General features: G+C 43.7%; 1 protein-coding gene across 1 annotated transcript in view; it reads right to left on the reverse strand.

The window, feature by feature from the left end:
* The window catches only part of IQGAP1 (IQ motif containing GTPase activating protein 1), a 284,753-nt gene extending 260,227 nt beyond the window's left edge, over window positions 1-24,526 (reverse strand). The window contains exon 1 of the mRNA XM_082253376.1: window positions 24,373-24,526. Within this exon, the coding sequence (XP_082109502.1) occupies window positions 24,373-24,421 (49 nt within the window). The 5' untranslated portion in view covers window positions 24,422-24,526. The remainder of the gene's footprint in view (window positions 1-24,372) is intronic.
* Between the last annotated feature and the right edge of the window lie 258 nt (window positions 24,527-24,784).

The following is a 24,784-nucleotide window of genomic DNA, read 5'->3' on the forward strand; positions in this document are numbered from 1 at the left end:
ACAACTGAAGTATTACCGCCGATATCTTGATGATATCTTGGTTGTGTGGGAAGGATCGCAAGAATCCCTGGAACATTTCTTCAAGAAAATGAATAAAAACAAATATCAGATCAAATTTACAGGTAATATGGACAAAAATACAGTGCAATTTCTCGACTTGGAGATCTTTAAGCACAACGGCACTTTAAACACCAGAACCTTCTTTAAAAAGGTGGATACTAATGGCTACATCTCTAAGAGGAGTTGCCATCACCCGGCTTGGATACAAGCGATACCAAAAGGGCAATTCACCCGAATTAGAAGGAATTGTACAGATTTAAAAGACTACAATACACAGACAGATAAATTAATAGAAAGATTCAGAGAAAAGGGATACAAAGAGAAAGACCTGAGAATCACACAAAAGAAAATATCCGAATTGAAGAGAGAAGACCTCCTAAAGAATAAGAAGAAAAAGAAGAAAGAAAACCCAAACTTTGAACTAGCTTTTATTACGGGATTCAACACCCAATACAAAGAGGTTGAAAAATGCATAAAGAAAAATTGGCACATCCTATTAAGGGATGACACTTTAAAAACACTCCTCCCAAAGAATCCAAAATTTATTTATAAAAGAGCCCCGGGACTACGGAATATCCTATCAAAAAATGTTCCAGACCCACCAAAAAAACCACAAATGTTTTTTGCAAAAAATGGCTTCTATAGGTGCAGAAGATGTAAAGCATGCAGGACAAGCAGATTTAAGAAAAGGATTGAACACAAGTTCTTCTCCGCGGATAATCGGGAATTTGAGATTAAAAAATTCATCACCTGCGATACTAGATTTGTTACATACATGTGTACTTGCCCTTGCGGATTAAAATACATCGGACGCACGACCCGCACTTTAGCAATTAGGATAGGAGAACATGTCGATAACATAAAGAAAGGCTTCAAAAAGCACAGCCTGTCCAATCACTTCAGAATTTTCCACAACCAAGATCCCTCCCTCCTTTGGTTCTGTGGAATTGACAAAATATTCAGTCATTGGAGAGGCTCAGATATGCGAAAAATGATATCGCAGAACGAAACCGCATGGATCCATAGACTAAAAACATTAAAACCCATGGGGTTAAATGCAGACATAGACCTTAATTGCTTTTTAAATAATTTTTAGGAATTTAATTGAATATATCCCTTGCCTTTAGATAATATATCTCATATTTATATTTTATATATCCATTTTATATATATATTTTTTAATACAAATTATGGATTTTTATATAGATAATATTATTTTAAAAAAATTTATAATGTACACTGTACCTTTTAATACGCATATGTCCCTATAAATTAATATCTATGTCCATAAGAATGATAAAATAAAAAATAATTGTTCCTATATATGGCCACTAGATGGAGTTATAGTCCCGAATTACACTAAAAAGAATGTAGGAAAAATTAGATGACCACTAGATGGCGTCAATTAAAGATATATATTTTTTTATGTTATAATGTCTAATTTCAATTTTAATTTATAATGTTTTATTAATAAAGATTTAATACTAGATATAAATAGTTTTATAATTGTGGGAAATACATTATGTGTTTTTAAGAATTATTGGATGTGAATTGCTGTTTGTATAATGCGGGGAATAGGAATATACCCGGGCGATTTGCAGCAAATGTCAAATACACATAAAATAAAAGGGTCACGTAATAAATCGATACCATCTTGTTAAATATACAGATCGGCACTTAATGTCAATAAAAATAAATGAATGGCGCTACAAAAGCAAAATTAAACACCGGCCAATCATAATAGAGATAGCGATACTTAAGATGTGACTGACAGGGCCAGCATAGACTGCCTGAGGACGCTCGTTAAGCGAAATGCATTGTGGTCAATGCTAACCCGGAAGTAACACACAGAGGCATTCGGAACAGAGGCTGGGATACACATCCACCGCTGCAATACAAAGAAAGGGGGAAAGGAGATACAGGGTGCTGCAGATCCCCGGAGAATATCTTCCTAAGACCCAAAAAAACGATTTTGTACTGCCGAATTGCCCAGTGCCAGGAGGGCACAACAAATAGTAAGAGGCTAATTGTCACCTTATAGTGTATGTTTTTTGGAGAATAAAACAGTATTTCACTATTGGAGGCTATTTGTTCTTCTATATCTTTATGTGTATGGGGGGACTACATGGTCCAACTCGAGTAATATAGGAGCCAGAGATCCAAGCAATCGAGGAGAGGTCTGATCCACCCAATAAAGGGATCACAGGCGTTGGGGGTCCTTGTGACCTGCTGCTAGCTGGTAAGAGGCCACGGTTGTCACATCCCAGCACCTGGAGCACTGTGAATGGATTAATAAGAATTCACCAAGCACAATTTTGATTGCATGCTATTGCTTGGACTTTTAAACACTACTTGGAGCACATTTATATATTTATACTTTTTTATATATTCTTATGTGATTTTTTTATATATCCTTATGTGATTTTTGTATGGAATTCTTTATATATTTATTTATTGGTTCACTGATCCACACCTTTGTGGATTAATTTACTTTGAGAAGCACAAGCACTTCTTAATTGACGGTTGTCACATCCCAGCACCTGGAGCACTGTGAAGGGATTAATGAGAATCCACCAAGCACAATTTTGATTGCATGCTATTGCCTGGACTTTTAAACACTACTTGGAGCACATTTATATATTTATATTTTTATATATTCTTATGTGATTTTTGTATGGAATTCTTTATATATCTATTTATTGGTTCACTGATCCACACCTTTGTGGATTAATTTACTTTGAGAAGCACAAACACTTCTGAATTGAAATTGCACTGGTATGCACTTTTCTTTGCTAATTGCACCAATAGTAGATCATATATATATTTGTAGCAATTTTTAATCACATATATTACACTTTAAATCACCTATTAATTTTTATAACACGTGATATATTAAGATTACCAGCGCCTTTTTACCTATGATATATACCTATTTATTGTTTTATTACAATTAAAAGGGCAGCAGGTTCAACAATCTTTTATTTAAAGGGCCAGGCGCCTTCTCTTTTCTTTTTATAGCCTCATAGGACAGTCAGAGGAGAATGAAAACTCCCCCTACAAGCTTTAGCCAGTGCTCGGCTGGACACTGATAGAAGTCACAAGACTGCTATATACTGCTGATGAGAAAAGGTATTTAGTAGAGCTGCACGATTAATCGTTAAAAAAAAAAATTCCAATCTCGATTCACCTCCCCTCACGATCTTAAAACGGCATTTCCTCGATTCATACAGAGCTGTTCTCTGCTCACTCACAGCTGTCAAAAAAAAAAAAAAAGAGCCCCAATGTTTATCAACATTGTTAAGGCTGTGAGATAACTATAAACACAATGTTTTACAATGTATCTTTTCCTTCTTTTAGATCAAAAGGAATGAACTTCCGTAAGTGAGGGCAGTTTAACCTCTTAAAGACTAAGAGCCGGTTCACATTAGAGCGATCCGACTTGCCGGGGCGACCTCACAAGTCGCGGTGCGCAGCTCGCACCGCGACCTCGGAGCGGCCGGCACGGACTTCATAACATTCAAGTCAATACAGGTCGCTCTAGGTCGCCCCAAAGAAGCTCCGGACCCTTTTTCTAAGTCGGAGCGACTTGTGTCACTCCTATTAGAATGGGTCCGCAGCTTCTCTATGGCAGGCGACCTACGGCGACCAGGTCGCCTGACAGGTCGCCCCAGTGTGAACCGGCTCTAAGGCTCCATTCACATATAGGCGACTTGGATCACGGGCAGAATTGCAGCGATTCTGCTCGGGATTCTGAACCAATGCAAGTCGCGGGACGCTCGTGCGATTCCCATGACTCGCACCCTAAAAGCGGCGCGATTTTGCCGCGAATGTCACCCGACAAATCGCGGTAAAATCATGCAAACAGAATCGGGGGGGTCATTCAAAAAAAAATTACAAAAACTTTTTTTGGGCGACAGGCATCCTGCGATTTTGTTCGCACAATTTTACTGCAATTCCTCGGGCAACAATCATGGCAAAATCACACTGCTTTTTGGGCGCCATTGCAAGTCATGGGAATCGCAGCTGCAGTGCAATTCCGATGCAATTGTGATGCGATTTAGATACAGCTGCAACTACAGTGCTTGGGAAGAAAACCTGCTTGAATCGTACGACAATAGGACAAGTAAGTAATTTGAAAGTGTTTTCATTGAAGTCTACAGACCACAGAAATGCACTGCATTGCTCCAAAGAAGCGGAGGACTCTTTCCAAAAGTCGGATCGCAGCTGTACTCTATTGATGTAAACAGGCTCCATAGGAACCAATGATATTTCCCTTGCCATGCGATTCAGTGTGATGTAAAATTCACTTCTGAAATCACATTGCGTGATTAGGGCTTAAAGAGTGGTCTAGTATTCCTATACACACAAAGTTTTTCGATGCATTAAGAGCCAACAGAGAGATAAAATGTGGTCAGAAAATAAAACTGTGCAATGCCTATGGCTATCTGCACTGTGCACAGCATTTCCCCACACCCATGTAGAAATTCTCAGCTTTAGCACAATTATTGCATAATGCGATGTTTCGAGGGAAGCTCCAACAAAACTTTTTCTTCCTGGTTTGGTAAGAAGAGGAAGGATTGGGACCTTTGCCAAATTGTATTTCTGTCCCCATCCACATTAAGCCATCGTTGTTTTATTTCATTAAGATTTTTTTTCTATATTTTTATCAAATTTATTTTAATAAAATGCCTTTGGTGTAAAAATCTATCTAAAGATAGTTTTATATTTAAGATACATTAAAGCGGATTTCCACTGAAATATGGAAGCTCCGCTTAAGGCCTCTTGCACACGATACTCCTGTTTGAGCATCTCCTTTTTCAGCCGTAATTTTTGTCTTATTAACCACTTGCCGACCGCCGCACGACTATCTACGGCGGCGGTCAGCCCCTCACAGGCAAAGTGACGTAGGGCTACGTCACTAGCTTGTGAGGGTCTAGGGAGCGAGCGCGCGCCGCCGGAGGCGCGCTCCCGCTCCCGCGTGGTCACGGACCCCCCGCGCGTGTGACCGGCGGACCCGATGTCCGCCGGCCACTCTGCGATCGGCGGGGGAGAGGGAGAAAGTCAGGCAGCTTGTGTAAACAAGCTGCCTGTCATTCTCCTCGCTGTATGAGAGATGATCATATGGATCTACTATGTAGATCCGTTGATCACTCTGCATACAGCTGAAGCCACAGCCAATCACAGTTAGAATCACGCCCCTAGGGACACACACAGCCAGTGTATTTTTACAGTAACAGTGCATATATATAGCACTGATTACTGTAGTAATGTCACTGATAACCCCAAAAGTGTCAAAAATGTCAGTCAAGGGTCCGATCTGTCCGCCGCAATGTCGCAGTACCGCAAAATAAATCGCAGATCGCCGCCATTACGCGTTAGAAATAACAACAACAAAAATGACAAAAATCTTTCCCTTAGTTAGTAAACGCAATAACTTTTGCGCAAACCAATCAAAATACGCTTTTTGCTATTTTTTTTTACCAAACATAGGTAGCATAAAACAAATTGGCCGAAAATGTTAAAAAATTTTGATTTTTACATTTTTTTTGGGGTCAATTTCATATAAAAAAAAGGGAAAAATATTGTTATTTTTGCAAAATTTACGCTCTTTTTTTGTTTATAGCGCGTGATCAAAAAATCGCACAGGTGATCAAATACCGCCAAAAGAAAGCTCTGTTTGTGGGAAAAAAAGGACGCCAAATTCGTTTAGGTACAGCGTCGCACGACCGCGCAATTGTCCATTAAAGTCACGCAGTGCCGAATCGCAAAATACCCCCTGGTCAGGAAGGGGGTAAAATCTTCCGGGGCTCACGCATTTGCGTTCGCGCAAATTCGCGCCTCTGAATATGCAATTTTTTTTTCCCAAATCAACAGTATGATCAACATTTGATCGCATTTGTGCATATTTGCACGCATTATGCGTAAATTACTGTCCAAAAATGCAGATTTTTCTATTTTGTTCTTACTGAAGAATACGCAGCGCTCATTTACGCGCCTGTGTGCATAGGTACATTACAAAGAATGGGCTCTATTTGAGCTCATAAAAAAAAAAGCTGTACTGAGAATTTTTAAGCTGCAGTGTGCAAGGGGCCTTACTGCTTCCTTCCAAAAACAGGTAACCGCTCCCACTTCCAGGTAAGGGCGCCACGGCAACCTATGTCATTTGCAGCCCCTCCTCTCTCTGCCCGCTGCTTTCTGGTAGGCACACAGAGGTTCCAAAAGACAGCAGGACCATTGCCGGCGCCTGCATCCGGGGCCAATGGACAGGTCTGCATAGGGTGCCGACATCCCGGGCTCCCTGGACAGGTAAGTGTTCTTATATTAAAAGTTAGCAGCTACAGTAATTGTAGCTGCTGCCTTAATTATTTTCCCCCCAGGCTGGATCTCCACTTTAATAATTTAGTTTATTCAGCATGAAATGGAGCTTAGTTATGTAGCATGAGGCTGTATATTCTGCAATATTTACATTTTTTGTAAACTCATTCAATGAATCCCAGCTCTGCAAGCTGAGATAACATGCATTGCATTGATGCGTTCACACAATTTCACAATAACTACCAACAGCAATTTAAACATTTAAAGAGCACCTGTCATTTCAGATCCATCATGGCCGTGCCCGTTAGTGGCCATCCACTCAGCTGCTGCCGCCACGTCCCTCACCTTGTTGTGTCACTGCCGCATCACCAGCCGTCCCGTGAAATTGAATGGGACTTTCGGTGAGTCAACACTGGGTCAGAGGAGGAGCCGCTGCGCGACAGAGATGACAGTTGCTCTTTAAAAATTATGATTTAAAATCACGTTGATTTAAATCAAGCCTTTTTACTAGTGATTTAAATCAAATCCACCCTGATCTTGGTCTAAATTGATAAAGAAATTCGATTTTTTAATTTTTTTTTTTACTGGATGTGTTTTATAGCAGAAAGAAAAAAATATTAATTTTGTTTTCAAAATTGTCTGCCTTTTTTTTTGTTTATAGCGCAAAAAAATAAGTACCGCAGAGGTAATCAAATACCACCAAAAGAAAGCTGTATTTGTGGGGGGAAAAAGGCGACATACATTTTGTATGGGCACAGCGTCACAGGACCGCACGATTGTCAGTTAAAATAACAGTGCCGTATCGCACAAAATGGCCTGGTTATGAAGGGGGGTAAATCTTCCGGCGCTGAAGTGGTTAAGGCAACTTCAGATGGGCTGATTCCAGAAAAGAACTGTTCCTAATTATGACCTTGTTCCTCAACTGTCAGATGAACATGTGTTCATATGGGAACAAACTTTAAGAAAATCCTCTTGTGCCAGCAATGGATATTAAAGAACGGTGTGTAATCCCCTGCCAAGACCCCAGGAAATAGGACATGGTCCCAGCACGCTGCACCCGCAGTATCACATCCATAGTGTCACATTGGCATTTCGTATACTTTGCAGAGCAAACATACAAATAGTGCCAATAAATAAATCAATGCATATGGCTTTATTATGACTCAAAAATATTTTTCTAACCACAATAAACGTTGTATACAACTCCAACTTCCAATAAGTTGGAACGCTTTATAAAATCTATATAAAAACAGAATGCAATGATTTGCAAATTTTATTATCCCATATTTTATTCACAATGAGACGTGTTGTTGCCATCAATTTCAAAATGACCTTATTTTTTCTTAAAATGGTATATTTTCTCAGTTTAATCATTTCATGTGTTTTCTATTTTCCATAGTGAATAAATATGGGTTTAGGAGAATTGCAAATCATTGCATTCAGTTTTTATGTAGATTTATACAGCGCCCCAACTTTTTTTGGAATAAGGGCCCTTTCACACGGACGCTCCGTATGTGTGCATATCATCCTATTTTTTTGCGGATGATACACGGACATAATGTATGTCAATGGCATCATCAACATCCGATTTTCGTCCTTTCAGTTCTGTTCCGTTTTTTGGAAAGGAACAGAATCCTATTTTTCCTCCGTTAAAAAAACGGAAAGGAAGGAAAATCGGATGTCAGTGGTGTCATCTGCTGACATCCGCAATGCCATAGACTTACATTACGTCCGTATATCATCCGCAAACGGATGGGATGATATGTGGACATACGGAGCGGATGACACAAATGTCACCCGCTCCGTGAAAAAAAAAAAAAGGACCGGAGCGGAGCAAAAAACCGGAGCGGCCGTGTGAAAAAGGCCTTAGGGTTGTACACCAAACGAACATTTTCTGCATTCACCAATAGGCTAATGTTAAAACCTTTAAATAGCCAGTCTTCCTGAAAGTGACATAAAGTTTTAGTTATCAGTGAAGTCCAATGGGCCGAGTCACACTCTACCTTCTCATAGGTCTCAGATTCACCACCAGGAAGATCTCTCCAACATAACCCCCAACTCCTCCCTCAGGCAAATTTGGGTGCTCTTGCCCACCTTTATGTATATTTTAATTTATACTTAAAAATCCAAAAGGTTGCGTGGGATCCCCTGTTAACAGCCACTGGAGGTGGGCAGACCTAGAAACTCAAAGACTACAGATCTCACCAATCGGGTCTCCAAGAAGTATAACATGAGATATAACTCTCCAGCATATTAAAGTGAAACCTCACCCCAAAAACGAACTAAGAGGGAATGGATGTACTGCTTTTGCAGCTTCCTGGTATACCCCAGGCACATGCCCATGTAGTGCAGGAGCAGGGGGACTCAGCACTGGGGGGTGGACCTAGCGATTCATCATCAGGGGCCGGCTGCAAGAATAGGCAGCTGGCTCCTGAGGACGTCAGAAAGGACGGTACAACAGGACTCAAGAGGACTGAAGTTTCCCTTTAACCACTTGCTGACTGCCCCATAGCAGTTTTACTGCTACAGGGTGGCAGCTGTGCACTGGATCACATATATATATATATATATATATATATATATATATATATATACACATACATACATACATACACACGTAATCTTGCTCTTCCAAGTAGCGAGCACAAACGCGCACTGGTGACAGCTCCCTCCCGCTGTGATTATACACAGCGAGAGGCGATCAGCGGGTACTGCAGACTCTACGTCCGCCGGCACCTGCTGATCATCCTGCAGAGACACAGAAGGGCGGTCTGCCTATGTAAACAAGGCAGATCGCTGTTCTGACAGGAGGTAAGGCATGGATCCTGTGTCTCTACAAAGCATTTTACACAATTCTTTGGGTGAATGAGTAGAGGTACATTTTACCCCATACTCATTCACATGGGGGGGTTCCAGATTCTCATAAGCCCCCTGCCTGCAGACTCCCACAACCCCCGCCCAGGGTTGTCAGGAAGACATGTCGCTTGCTATGGTCCAGGAGCATGGGGGGGGGGGGGGGGGTGCCACGCTCACTTGTCCCCACCCCCTCTCCAGACCTGCCGGGCTGCATGCTCAGATAAGGGTCTGGTATGGATTTTGGGGTGACCCCTCGCTGTTTTTTTTTGTCAGACATGAAGTCGTAGGATAAAGTCAAAAGGGAAGTCATCCGACTTCCATGCCGGAGCAGTGTGAGCCCGGCCTAAGCGGTAATACTTTGCCCCATTCATCACTTCAGCAGACTTCCCCCACTCTTCTCTTCAGAACTCTAATCGGCCGCCACACTCTGACATCATCTCATACAATGCAGAATCAGCGGTCCTCCACCATATGTGAGGATGGCAAGGGCCTGCCCAAAAGTGTTGGAGAGAAGAGGTGAATGCTCAAAGCCTGCAGGGACTAGAAATAAGGTATTACCGCATATTCCTCTACCCATCCTAACGTAGCAGTTAACCCTTGCAGTGATTTTTTTTTTTTTTTTTTACATAAATCCTAGAGTTTTACTCTGCAGTAAAGCACACACAATAAAAGCCATGCTGGTAACCAGGCCCTAGAAGCTGAATTTACAAGCAACTACTCCGTAAGATACAGCTCAAAGTAAACTATAATTTGAGGTCCTAGAATATGTTGCTGTGATCGTTTACAACCAAGAATCACTGTGGTTTATATGGCACGACATGTGTATAGTAAAAATAAATAACACATACATAATATAAAGACCATTTTTTGAAGACTTGCAGAAAGGCTGTACTGGATACAAAAAAAAGAATATTGTAAAGATAAAGAAAACACCAAGGCAAATTTACTGCCAACAAGCTTTGCCGGAAGTTATTTTGCAGAGTGAATTATGGAACCCATGCCAAGGCACCAATGACATTACACCCCCCTTTTCCACAAGGTTTTAAAGCTATGGCTGTCTATACTTCTAGTGTGGATATTGAGCAGCCATGACTAAGCCTGGTCATACATTATACAATTTTCCTTTAGATTTACCAAAACCATATAATAGGAGGTTAAACCTAAACACTTTCCATTTGGATGCAATCAGGGAGGCCCCTACAATCCATAGTTGAAGGTAAATATAAAGAAAATTGAATAAGAAAATTGTATAAAGTTTGGCCAGCTTAAGGACTAACGTCCAGGCTATTTTTACAGCATTGTACATGTCTTTATACTATTCCTGGTGAAGACCATCCCTTTCCTTATTCTGGAGTCAGTGCTGTATCTTGGCCTAGGCCAACAAGGCCTAGGCCTAGGGCAGCACTTTGCAGGGGGGCAGCATAAAAGCTGCACTACGCACGAGAAAAAAAACAGCCTCCTCCCGGCTCGCCCACTAAAAAGGGTCCCTGCTGGCTTGCGCTACACACTTTTAGTATAGTGCCAGTCTTATAGGGCGAATTGGGCTGGAAGGCAGGGTCCAGGAGGCAACTCAATCTGGCACCCCCATAAAGCGGTCTTACTGCTACCTCCTGGTATGATATGATGGTATGATGATGGGCACTTCTGAGGCTGACCTTATGGGAACTGATGAGGCTACATTGATGGGCACTGATAGACTGTGATTGTGATCTGTGGTTTACAGATGACAGGGCGGGTGTGGAAGAGGTGTGGCCTTTACAGGAAGGGGTGCATCATATTTAAATTAGGGGGTGCACCAGTTTAGTCCATCCTAGGGCAGCACAAAACCTAAATACACCACTGTCTGGAGTATGTTAGTAAATATGTGGTGGGTCCAGCTCTGCTGAAACTTCGGGATCTGCCATGCCTTGTCAGCTATTGGCATTCTTGGTTTAGTAGTTCCACCATAGCCGGTGAGCCACATAGAACTGATCATCCAAACAGTTTTTCAATTGAACAGCAAGTCTCAAAGATCATGTCTCGTAGCACAGAAGAAGCGGTGGCATGTGGTCCAGAAGGACTATGCGGTTTTATTTAGCTTTTGGGTTATTCTAATATTCCCTGGATTTTCAGGAAGGGCAATTCAAGATCTTAAAGTGGAGTTCTACCAAAATGTGGAACTTCCGCTTTAAGGCCCCCTGACCCGCCATTTTTTTTTTGGAGGCGGGGGGGAAATCGGGTACCCAGCATTGACAGATTGCCTAGATCTAGAGGTACCTAGATTTGAAGTTCTCCTCTCCCCCTCCCTCCTTGCAATCTTCTGGGACACATCAGAGGTCCCAGAAGATTGCCCGTCCACTCACGACATGCGGCGCGACCCACGCATGCGCAGTGCGTTCCCGGCTGTGTAGCCGCAAGCTGTCACAGCCGGGTGCCCACACTAGAGATGCCAGTGCTGCGGGGAGAAGAGGGAGAGAACCGAGGCTCCCGCCGGCCGCATCGCTGAACCGTGGGACAGGGGAGTGTGTTTATTAAAATCAGCAGATACACTTTTTTGTAGCTGATTTTAAATAAACACCAAAATGGGTGGAGCTCCGCTTTAAAGTAGTTTAGTTTAAAGTTAAAACGAGGGAAAAATCTTTTTTTTCCCCCTTTGGAATAATGCTGGCTATACTTGTCCCGTGCGGCCGCAGGGCGGGGGATGTCCTGGTCGCAGTGACAGATTCCTGGCAGACTCACACGTGGGTTAGAATGCGAGTCCAAATCCCACCGGAACTCATCACTAGTCTGGCTAAACCTGTTACTTACATGTTATTCCTGGGCCAATGAGCGGCGATCGGGAGATTTCCTATCCCACAGCTGATGTACTGTATATAAAAGAGATGGCTGTGGCATAAACTGCCTAAAATTTGCACAAGGCCATATAAAAAAGGGATTGTAAAGGGATTTTTTTTTCTTTTTTAATAATAAACACGTTATACTTATCTTCTCTGTACAATGGTTTCACACAGCGTAGCCCCCGATTATCCTTTTCTGAGGACCTTCATCTGCTGCCCTGGCTCCTCCTCCCCCCTGCTGCTGAGTTGCCCCATAGCAAGCCGCTTGCTATGTGAGCACTTGTGTGGGCTCAATCCTGAGCCACGCTGTGTGTGTACATAGACACGTGGCTTGGCCTTGCTTTTCTCTGTCTCTCTCTCTCTCTCGAAATCACACAATATCAAAGCTACGTATCAATGCGACTCCAGGTGCGACTTTGATGACATTTGTGCAGCTTCATGCACAGATATCTATGCAAGTCGCACCCAAAGTCGCCAAAAGTATTCATAAACAAATCAATGCGGCAAAGTCAGCATTGCACCAATTTAAACAGTGCGACTGCCGGCAATAGAGTGCGACTTCTCATGCAGATTGACCTGTCAAATTGCAAGACAAATCGCTCCAATGTGAACGAGGACTCAATGTCACTTTAGTACTTCCATCACTATTATAAAATTGCTTCTTATAATTCAAAATATTCGGTTCTAAAACCACATAGATCACATCCCCAACAGTAAACTGAGCAGTGATTGTCAGTGGTGGAGGAGCGAGTAACATTGTGCCACACACCTCGTTCCACTCACTCCTCCACCACAGTCTGGGTGTAACCTAAACCATGCGTTTCAACATCTCCCCGGCAGACGTGAAAGCAGCAGCTTTCCAGAGCGATCTTATTGCCCAACTACAAATATTTTATCAGCGGCAGGAAGGGCGAGCGGAGTATAGTGTGGGGACAGGCTAAGACAAGCGTAGTCAGGCCTCAAGGCTCCCAGACTAGATACAGGACTGAACTGGTAAACAGCTTTCCCAGCCTCAGACACCTCCTATTTTTATTTAAAAGAGAAATCCATCTTTTAGACCAAGTTTTACGTTCTGTTCATATTTGGGGTGTTACTTGAAACATGGTCAGTGTGCATAGCTGCCGCCGCCGCCCCTACTTCCAGTTTGAATTTTGGCGCAGCTACGCCCATACAACTGCGTTATTCAATCACAGAATTAAAAAAAAAAAAAAAAAAAAAAAACTACAAGTCTCATCTTCCACCGTGGCCGAGGAACTGTAGTTCTCAATGGAGCCCAAGTGTGCTGACATCACTGCACTTGTAGTCCATTGATACTTCCTCCAGCTCCATAAATGAAGATCTGTACCTCTGTATGGACCTGACCGGGAGGAATAGTCCACCGATCACAGCTTTGCAGACTCAAATGCAAAAAAATGTATCAGTGCCAGTTCACATTAGTGCGATCACAGAGATTGCATGTAATTCGGAGCGCGCTGCTCCTAAATTACATGCGATCTCTGTGTGGTGCAAATTTCAGCCATACAGTTTGTATGGCTGAATTTGCACCGCAATCGCACTAAACCCTTTTTTTTATCTGCAGCAGAATCGGATCGCATGGTGGTTCACACTTGTGCGATCCAATTCTGTGCGAACTGTCAGATCACACTGCGATATGCGATCTCAACTGGGGGTGTCGTTAACTTTTAATTGACACCCCCTGCGTATCGCATATGGCAGTGTGAACTGCCAGGGGTGCGGATGCGATGCAGGAACACGCTGTATATTCGCAGCCTTCCCGCATCGCAGAAGTGTGAACCGGGACTAAAGCTCCATGCACACTAGTGTTTTTTTTAAGCTCCTAGAAGCTGTTATTAGCATTTTTTCTTCTCCTCCTCGAAGCCATGCACACTACTTGAGGCTATTAGCGTTTTTTGAGCTTCAGGGCTGATTCACATTGATGCGATGCGGGATCCCTGCGAATCCACTGCTGGTTCCTGCATCGCACCCGTCTCGCAGGCAGTTCACACTGCCATAGGCGAACTGCTGGGAGTGTCAATACAAAGTTAATGACACCCCCAAATCAGTTTGCATATCGCAGTGCGAACTGTCAATTCGGACATGAATCGGGTCGCATAGGTGTGAACACCCGTGCGATCCGATTCTGGTGCGGACCAAAAAAAGGGTCCTGCACGACTTTGGTCACAATGCGAAGCAAATTCAGCCATACAATCTCTATGGCTGAATTCGCATCGCACAGACATCGCATGTTTGCAGAGCAGTGCGGTGCGAATCATATGCGATATCCAACATCTCTATAGTGTGAACGGCACTCAGCGCCTAAAAGCAGAAAATTATTTTTGTAGAGTTTCTTGGAGCGTTTCTTCAGCAAAAATGCTCCTAAATGCTACTAATAGTGTTCTTTTGAACTTTTTTCCCCTTTACTTAAAGGAACTGCAAAAACGCTAAGGCTAAGTTCACATGTAGGCATTTTGGGGCGTTTTTGGGGAGCTTTTCTGCTCTAGGATCAGCTCAAAAAACGCCCAACAAGACAAATCCTATTCATTTCAATGGCCCCTGTTCACATCGGAGCGTTTTGACGTTTTAAGCAAAACGCCCAACACTCAAAAAATTACATGAGCTTCTTTTTGGGCAGATTACAGGCATTTTTTTTATTTTTTCCACTGGTTACTAGTCAACCTAAAAACGCCTGTAAAACGCCTGAAAAAATGCCTGAAAACGCCTGTAAATAGCAACGCCAAGATGTAAACGAAACCTAACGCTCCTAAATAATGCTCCTGAAGCGCTACTTCAAAAAGCTTTTACCAATGTTTTTTTATCCAGCATTTTTTTCCCAGCGTTTTTTTTGCTTAAAAAAAAAATGTTAGTGTGAATGGAGCCTTATTGTACATTTTTGCTTTTTGAAATACCAGTGCAAAAAGGTGCGATAAGCCTTTAGCCCCATTCACGACGGTAGTACTGTAAATAGGCTGTGATGGCAGAAGCTGGAAAGAGGGACTCCCAATACATTATATACATGATGATGATGATGAAGATGATGATGATGATATATACAATTATAACAAAAACCCAACAGTGACAAGCACCTGACATTTTCCCGATCTAGGAAACATCCTTTGTATATATATTTCATAAACACAGCTCAGCTTATTCAATAGACATAGTATAGCAGCATTCCCATAGAGTCGCATCTAATCCTTCTGACCTAAAATGTCAATTCTTGGGCCTAAATGACTTCACAGCCAGATAGAGAGTACAGATATTACTAAACTTAGAACAGATGTCTTATTTCAGATAAGTGCTAAATCTGGCCACAGATGTGCAGATCTTTTCTTTTCAAATATTCTAAAATCAGAAAATCCTCATAATAATCGCCATGTGCTTGATCTGGTTCTGGATCTTGGTCATTGCAGAGAAATACACTGACCATAAATAAGGCCTAATGCATATGGTGGTCTGAGATCATATGGTGCAAAATTCAGGTCCATTTCTCCACCCAGGAGCCACAGGTGGCACATATAGAAATCAGTGACTGTACACGGGTATACACTGGTACTTGCATTAGCCCCCGTTCACACGGGAGCCACTTGTCTTGCGATTTGACAGATAAAAATTGCATGACAAGTCGCACCCCATTGTCGGCAATAGCACTGTTCCAAGTAAGTGCGACGCCAACTTTGCTGTGCCGCATCCGTTTGAAAAAGTAGTTCCTGCATACTTTTGGCAATTTCATGTGCGACTTGGATAGACATCTGTGCATGAAGCCACACAGATGTCTTTAAAGTCGAGCTGACATGCGGCTTTGAAATTGTGCAATTTCAGAAGAAGTTACCAGATTTCAAAGCCGCATTTATTGTGAACGAGGGCTAAGGGCCGGTTCACAACTGTGCATTCCTGTGCGATATTCATGCAGTTCTGTGCGGTGCGATTTCAAAGCCGCATTTAATGTGAACGAGGGCTAAGGGCCAGTTCACAACTGTGCATTCCTGTGCGATATACATGCAGTTCTGTGCGGTGCGATTTCAGCACATTCATTTTGAATGGACTAAAATTGAACCGCACCAAAAGTAGAGAATGCATTAGATTTGGAAACTCAATGCAACTGCATTCCATGGGGGCATACGCACTGCGTTTGCAACCTGTGTGTTTTGGGTGTCATTAACTTAATACTGACACCTGCTGCAGATCACAACTGCAGTGCATGGGCACAAAATGTGGGGTTCCCCCCGTACCACATTCTGGTGTGAACTAGCCCTGAACGCACGTGCATATGGACGCATGTATGCAGTCTGTGTCAAGGGTCATTTGCCCATTTGCATGCGTGTGTTTCTGCAAGTACTGATATATGTTTGCGTATAGCCATTGATTTCTATAGGCAGCTATACAGTATGCACCACCTGTGGCTCCCCGATGCTTAAATTCATCCAATTTAATAATCATTACAACCAATCGTACCAGAAAAACAGCATCACCAGAAACCAGGAATTCCTCATATGAACTTTATTACAGCTCTACATTGATAGACAATAACCTAGCATCCTCCATTACAGCCATGGGCACCACAGTGAGTAGCTGGGTGAAGACTGGTTAGCTGGGCTCTGCCACATACATAGCCAACTTTAGGGCTCCTTTACACCAGATGCCGCTGAACATGTGAAATACAGTACAATGCACAGCCATGAAAAATCTCAATGTGTCTATTTTACACCACAGCGGTGCTTTCGTCTGCATTTAAAGAGTACAGCATGCTGCATTTGTGTTAAACCTAAACATACCAGAACATGGTAAAAAAAAAAAGAAAAGAAAAAAAAAAAAATATATATATATAATAAACATATACTGTATCTCACAAAAGTGAGTACACCCCTCACATTTTGTAAATATTCTATTTTATCTTTTCATGTGACAACACTGAAGAAATGACACTTTGCTACAATGTAAAGTAGTGATTGTACAGCTTGTATAAGAGCCCATTCAGACAGGGGTGACACGACTTGCTGGGGCGACCTGTGAAGTCGCAGTGTACAGCCCGCACCGCGACCTCGGCGCGACATGCACGGACTTCATATAACTGAAATCAATGCAAGTCGCCTCCGGGTCGCCCCAAAGTAGTACAGGACCCTTTTTCTAAGTCGGAGCGACTTGTGTCGCTCCTATTAGGACGAGTCCTGTGCTAATCAATGGCAGGCGACCGACCGCGACTTGTCAGGCGACCAAGTCGCCTGACAAGTCGCGCTAGTGTGAATGGACCCTAACAGTGTAAATTTGCTGTCCCCTCAAAAAAAAAAAAAAAACACACAGTCATTAATATCTAAACCCCTGGCAACAAAAGTGAGTACACCCCTAAATGAAAATGTCCAAATTGGGCCCAAAGTGTCAATATTTTGTGTGGCCACCATTATTTTCCAGCACTGCCTTGACCCTCTTGGTCATGGAGTTAACCAGAGCTTCACAGGTTGCCCCTGGACTCCTCTTCCGCTCCTCCATGACGACATCACAGAGCTGGTGGATGTTAGAGACCTTGCACTCCTCCACCTTCCATTTGAGGATGCCCCACAGATGCTCAATAAGGTTTAGGCTGGGAGTTTTGCTTGGCCAGTCCATCACCCTTACCCTCAGCTTCTTTAGCAAGGCAGTGGTTGTCTTGGAGGTGTGTTTGGGGTCGTTAACATATTTGAATATTGCCCTGGGGCCCAGTCTCCGAAGGGAGGGGATCATGCTCTGCTTCAGTATGTCACAGTACATGTTGGCATTCATGGTTCCCTCAATGAACTGTAGCTCCCCAGTGCCGGCAGCACCGATGCAGCCCCAGACCATGACACTCCCACCACCATGCTTGACTGTAGGCAAGACACACTTGTCTTTGTACTCCTCACCTGGTTGCCGCCACACAAGCTTGACACCATGTAAACCAAGTAAGTTTTATCTTGGTCTCATCAGACTACAGGACATGGTTCCAGTAATCCATGTCCTTAGTCTGCTTGTCTTCAGCAAACTGTTTGCGGGCTTTCTTGTGCATCATCTTTAGAAGAGGCTTCCTTCTGGGAGGACAGCCATGCAGACCAATTTTATTGCAGTGTGCAGCGTATGGTCTGAACACTGACAGGCTGACCTCCCACCCTTTCAACCTCTTTAGCAATGCTGGCAGCACTGATACGTCTATTTCCCAAAGACAGCCTCTGAATATGACGCTGAGCATGTGCACTCAACTTCTTTGGTCGACCATGGCGAGGCCTGTTCTGAGTGGAACCTGTCCTGTTATACCGCCTTATGGTCTTGGCCACCGTGCTGCAGCTCAGTTACAGGGTCTTGGCAATCTTCTTATAGCCTAGGCCACCTTTATGTAGAGCAACAATTCTTTTTTTCATATCCTCATAGAGTTCTTTGCCATGAGGTGCCATGTTGAAATTCCACTGACCAGTATGAGAGAGTGAGAGCAATAACCCCAAATTTAACACACCTGCTCCCCATTCACACCTGAGACCTTGTAACACTAACGAGTCACATGACACGGGGGAGGGAAAATGGCTAATTGGGCCCAATTTGGACATGTTCACTTAGGGGTGTACTCACTTTTGTTGCCAGCAGTTTAGACATTAATGGCCGCGTGTTAAGTTATTTAAAGGGGACAGAAAATGTACACTGTTATACAAGCTGTACACTCACTACTTTACATTGTAGCAAAGTGTCATTTCTTCAGTGTTGTCACATGAAAAGATAGAATAAAATATTTACAAAAATGTAAGGGGTGTACTCACTTTTGCACTTTTGTGAGATACTGTGTGTGTGTGTATATATATATATATATATGTGTGTGTGTGTGTGTATATATATATATATATATGTGTGTGTGTGTGTGTATATATATATATATGTGTGTGTGTGTGTATATATATATATATATATATATATATATATATATATATATATATATATATGTGTGTGTGTGTGTAACTGTGTATATATATATATATATATATATATATATATATATATATATATATATATATATATATATATACACACACATATATATACATGTGTGTGTGTATATATATATATATATATATATATATATATATACATACACACACACACCTTAAAAGCGCACCCTGCAAATGCATGCACAACTGCACACTGACCATGCAAACAAGCCTCACCTTCACAATAAAATTGCCTGTGCATTCCAGCATCTCCAGTACATTTAAAAACACCTGCCTCTCCAAGTCTGTCTGAAAAACTCCTAGGTAGGTGACCCCCTCCTTCACCTAGATGCCAGGAAGCAGTGCATGCTGGGCTCACGCCCCCAGTTTCTAAGGAACAAGCGCTCAGGCTCATTCAAATTCTCCGCATGTGCACTGCGCTCTCCCTCTGCCGCACAGCAATGAGCGCAGCAGCTCCTGCAGCAGAGGTAGAGAGCGCTGCACATGCAGGGGATACCAATGAGCCTTCTGAAGCTGGGGGAATGTACCCAACATTCACTGTGCCCTGCCACCTAAGCAGGATGGGGGCAGGGGGTCACCTACCTGGGAGTTTTTTAGGGCAGACAGCAGTATACTCTGCATATTGCAAACATAATGATTGCAGATTTAAAAAAAAAAAAGGAAACACTATTTCCAGGTAGAGGAAGCGTACGAGATTATGTAAAGGATAAACCTTTTCAAGAGGAACATGACCCCCTAAAAACCTAAAACTTGCAAAACTGAAACTTATTATAAAGAGCTGTGAATGCGGATGGGCGACCCCTTTTTGCCTTTATAATCCAACAATGATGAAGACAATAGCGGGGGGGGGGGGGGGGGGGGTCCTAAATCATTCTATAGTCATTGCCTCCTGAGGCAAGCCATAAACTAAACAGTCTGATTGTACAATCTCCTTTAGATTTAGCAAAACTAGAAAATATGAGGACACACCTAAGGCCTCTTGCACACTGCAGCTTAACCACTTCACCCCTGGAAGATTTGGCTGCTCAAAGACCAGGCCCTATTTTGCGATTCGGCACGGCGTGACTTTAACGGACAATTGTGTGGTCATGCGACGCTGTACCCAAATGAAATGAACGTCCTTTTTTCCCCACAAACAGAGCTTTCTTTTGCTGGTATTTGATCACCTGTGCGATTTTTATTTTTTGCGCTATAAATAAAAAAAGAGCGACAATTCTGAAAAAATAACAACATTTTTCACATTTTTTTAATATGAAATTCTCAAAAAAAAAAGTAAAAATCGAAATTTAACATTTTAGGCCAATTTGTTTTCTGCTACATATTTTTGGTAAAAAAATCGCAATAAGCGTATTTTGATTGGTTTGCACAAAAGTTATTGCGTTTACTAACTACGGGAAAGATTTATGTCATTTTTATTGTTTTTTTTAACTAGTAACGGCGGTGATCTGCGATATTTTTTGCGGGACTGCGACATTGCGGCGGACAGATCGGACCCCTGACTGACATTTTTGACACTTTTGGGGGTACCAGTGACATTACTACAGTAATCAGTGCTATACATATGTACTGTTACTGTAAAAATGACACTGGCAGGGAAGGGGTTAACTTTATTGGTGATCAAGGGGTTAAGTGTGATGTGGATGTGATTCTAACTGTTAGGGGGCGTGGCTAGTGAAGTAACCACAGAGAAATGCGATCCTACATAGCAGGATCGCATAGCCTCTGTGCCTACTTCAGGGCTGTGTTTACATCAGACGTCTGTCTTTCTCCCTCTCCTGTGGGAGATCGCGAGTGGCCGGCGGCCATCGGAGCCACCGGTCATACGCGCTGGCTAGGCAGGGAACAAGCGGGGGCGGGAGCGCACCTCGGCGGCACGCGGGAGCCCCCTACAGGCTCTTTGGCAAGTGACGTAGTACTATGTCACTTTGCCTGTAAGCGGCTGCGTGCCGCAGTAAATATACAGGAGGCGGTCGGCAAGTGGTTAAAAATGCTCAGTACAGCTTTTTTTTTTTTTCTGAGCTAAAATACAGCCCATTCATTGTAATGTGCCTGTGCACACAGACGTCTAAATGAGCCCGTGCATTCTTCAGTAAAAACAAAATAGAAAAATCTGCATTTTACGCCTAAGGCTCCATGTACACGGGACGTTGTTAAAAGTCCCTTTGAATGCTGGAATTTTTAGGACGTTTGAAACGTCCGTTCGGTCGCGTTTGTACCCGCATTTAGCGGGCATTTAGCGGGCGTTTACGTTTAGAACCGTTCCTAGAGGTCAAAAAAATTATTCCCCTTTAAAATGGAAAAACGCGAACGCCAAACGGGGGTCATCGCGTTCGGTCGCGTTTTTGCGTTTGATACGCCGGGAAGCACACGTTCGAACGCAAATAATTGCGTTCTAAAAAAAGTCCCTGAACGCAACTGCCCGCAAACGACCGCAAACGACCCTGTGTACATGGACAGATAAGATAAAATGTAGATGGGTTCAGGGGCTTCTAAAAAAAACGCCCAACTGCTCCTAAACGGCCATTTCCAGCGTCCCGTGTACATGGGATGCTGTATACGCAAAAAAATGAACGCACACGAACATACTGTTGATCTGAAAAATGCTAATTTCCATATTTTAACAAAACACGAGAATACATTTGCGTGAGAAGAGACGTGAAAAGACACAAATTTGCGTGAACGCATATGCGCGAAAATGCGCACATTTCAATAAGACAAATTTTCGGCTGGAAAAGGAGATGCTCAAACAGGAGTATCATGTGTAAGAGGCCTAAACAATCTTTTCCATTTGCATCCAATCAGGGAGGCCCTTGCAGTACATAGTTGTTGGTAGATAGGGATTAGGGAGGAGCTCAGGCATGTTCAGATTTTAGTCTGAACCTTCGTAAGCAATTCCACCAGAAAGCGGTCACCGTACCCCGCAGCAACACATGCACAAAGGGGCGGGACTGTGCATGACATCATTGACCTTATATGGCCATGTGGCCAGTGTCATTGACCTAATGTGGCCATATAAGGTCAACAATGTCATGAGCATCATCCGCCCCTTTCTGCAGCTACAGGGTGGGTAATGCCCTGGCCACAGTTAGCCCTCATTTACATTGAAGCGATTTAACATGCAATATGACAGGTCAAATCGTCACAACCTATTGCAGGCAATGTCACAGTTCCAATCGGTGTGACACAGACTTTGCAGCATTGCGCAGATTTTCAAAAGTATTTCCTGCACTACTTTTGCAGATTTTGGGTGCGACTTCAATAGATATCTGTGCATGAACCAACACAGATGTCTTTCAAGTTGCACCCAAAGTCGCGGCTTTGAAATTGTGCGATTTCAGATGAAGTTGCAAGATTTCAGAGCCGTGTTCTATGTGAACGAGGGCTTAATTGGGCAGCAATGGCAGCTTTCTTCAGGTTCAGTCCAAACCCAAGCTTATTCTTATTAGCGTGTTTAGATCCTAGTCCAAGTCCACGAGTGATCTAACCAGAAAGCTGTCACCTGTACTGAGCCAATCATAAATAGCCATGGCATTCCCCACCCCACATATATACGCCCTTTGTATTCATGCAGCTGAAGGGAATGCCTTGGCCACTTATGGGCCCAGTACCGATGACAGATTTCTGGCAGGATCAATCAGACTAGGATCAGGATAGGGATGAGCTTGTGTTTGGATTGGACCCATAAGGAAGCTGTCACTGCTGCCCAATCAACTATGGCCGGGGCAGGGCTGTTCAAGACATTATTGAACTAATACGGCCACATTAGATCAATGACATTGACCACATGGCCATAGTAAGTTAATGATGTCATGTTCATCCCTGCCACTTTAAGAACATGCAGTGGTGGGGCAGGGAATGCCCTGGCTATAGCTGATTGGACAAGAATGACTGCTTCCTTCCTGGATTGGTCCACACCCAAGCTCATCCATATTAGGGATCAGCTCAGGTGTGTTCAGATCCTAGTCCAAACCCACCTGAGCAATCCCGCCAGGAAGAGGTCAGTCTTTTATATCCTGCCCCTTTGTGCCGGAGAAATGCCCTGGCCATAGCCAATAGGGCAAGAATGACTGCTTCCTTTATGGCATTGGTCCAAACCCAACTCAAGCTCACCCATATTAGGGATCAACTCAGGTGTGTTCAGATCCTAGTCCATACCCACCTGAGCAATCCTGCCAGGAAGCGGTCACTCTTTTATATCCTGCCCCTTTGTGCCGGAGAAATGCCCTGGCCATAACCGATAGGGCAAGAATGACTGCTTCCTTCCTGGATTGGTCCACACCCAACTCAAGCTCACCCATATTAGGGATCAGCTCAGGTGTGTTGAGACCCTAGTCCAAACCCACCTGAGCAATCCTGCCAGGAAGCGGTCAGTCTTTTGTATCCTGCCCCTTTGTGTACACACAGTTTTGGGACAGAGAAATGCCCTGGCCATAGCCGATAGGGCAAGAATGACTGCTTCCTTTATGGCATTGGTCCAAACCCAACCCAAGCTCATCCATATTAGGGATCAGCTCAGGTGCGTTCAGATCCTAGTCCAAACCTACCTGAGCAATCCCGCCAGATAGCGGTCACTTTTCTAAACCCCACCCCTTTGTGTACATGCAGTTTTGGGGCGGAGAAATGCCCTGGCCATGGCCAATTGGGCAAGAATGACGCCTTTCCTTCTGGGATTGGTCCAAACCCAACTCAAGCTCATCCATATTAGGGATGAGCTCAGGTGTGTTCTGATCCTAGTCCAATCCCGCCTGGAAGCTGTCACTGTTCTGAACCCCGCCCCTTTGTGTACCATGCAGCTGCAGAGTTGGGCACAGTTGATTGGGTGGCAGTGACAACTTCTATCTATCCAGGTTCAGTCCAAACCTGAGCTCATCCCTATCTAACATCACCCATTCACCCATGTACTGCCAGGGCCTCCCTACCTGGATGGAATGGATTGTCTCAGTGTGTCCTCATATGACAGATTGTACAATCAGATTGTATAGTATATGGTCAGCTCACCTGGTGACAGCACTGGTCACATGACTAAGGACATGATGCAGCCAATGGCCAGCACACCATGGACTCAGAGTGGACCGGTTGGGGGGGATGAGTGGTAATGTGGTGGACTAGAAGTCCCAGCATCCCCTGATCACAGGACCCCCAGCCTGCCCGACCTGTCCCCACATCATCACATGGAAAGTTTTGCAGCAAGTTGTCATGCATGGTCCCAGCAGTGCAGAGTCCCCCCCCCCCCCCCCTCACACTTTGTACAGGTCAGCACTGACACCCCCCCCCAACACACCCAGGACGGCTCCGTGGCAGGAAGATCAGCCCGGGGGGGGGGAGAGCGCACCCCACCCAACCCCCCAACATACAACGACACTGCACAGGGCAGATCCACTTACAGCCATAGTGAGGGCGGAGCAGCCCGTCCACATCATCCGAGGAGGACATGGTGACTTCTTCTGGTCCGATCTTCTCCGGTTCTGTTCCGCCCGGAGGAGGGAAAGTGAGAGCGAGGAGCGGAGAGGAGACCGAGCGCCGAGAGAGGGAGCAGGGTGTGCCGGACCGCCCCCTCCCCGTCCTCCACCCAATAGGAGAGCAGACACACTAATACAATGTATACACTTCACTTCCACTCTGATCTCTCCTCTACTCTACTCTCCTGTACACCGTCCTATATACATCATGTACCGCACTCTGTCTTATATACATCCTATACTGTACTCCATCCTATATACATCCTATACTATACACCATCCTATATACATCCTATACTGTACTCCATCCTATATATATATACATCCTATACTGTAC

This window comes from Pelophylax lessonae (genome assembly GCF_965119305.1).
Source record: "Pelophylax lessonae genome assembly, chromosome: 4".
In the NCBI taxonomy this organism is placed as follows: Eukaryota; Metazoa; Chordata; class Amphibia; order Anura; family Ranidae; genus Pelophylax; species Pelophylax lessonae.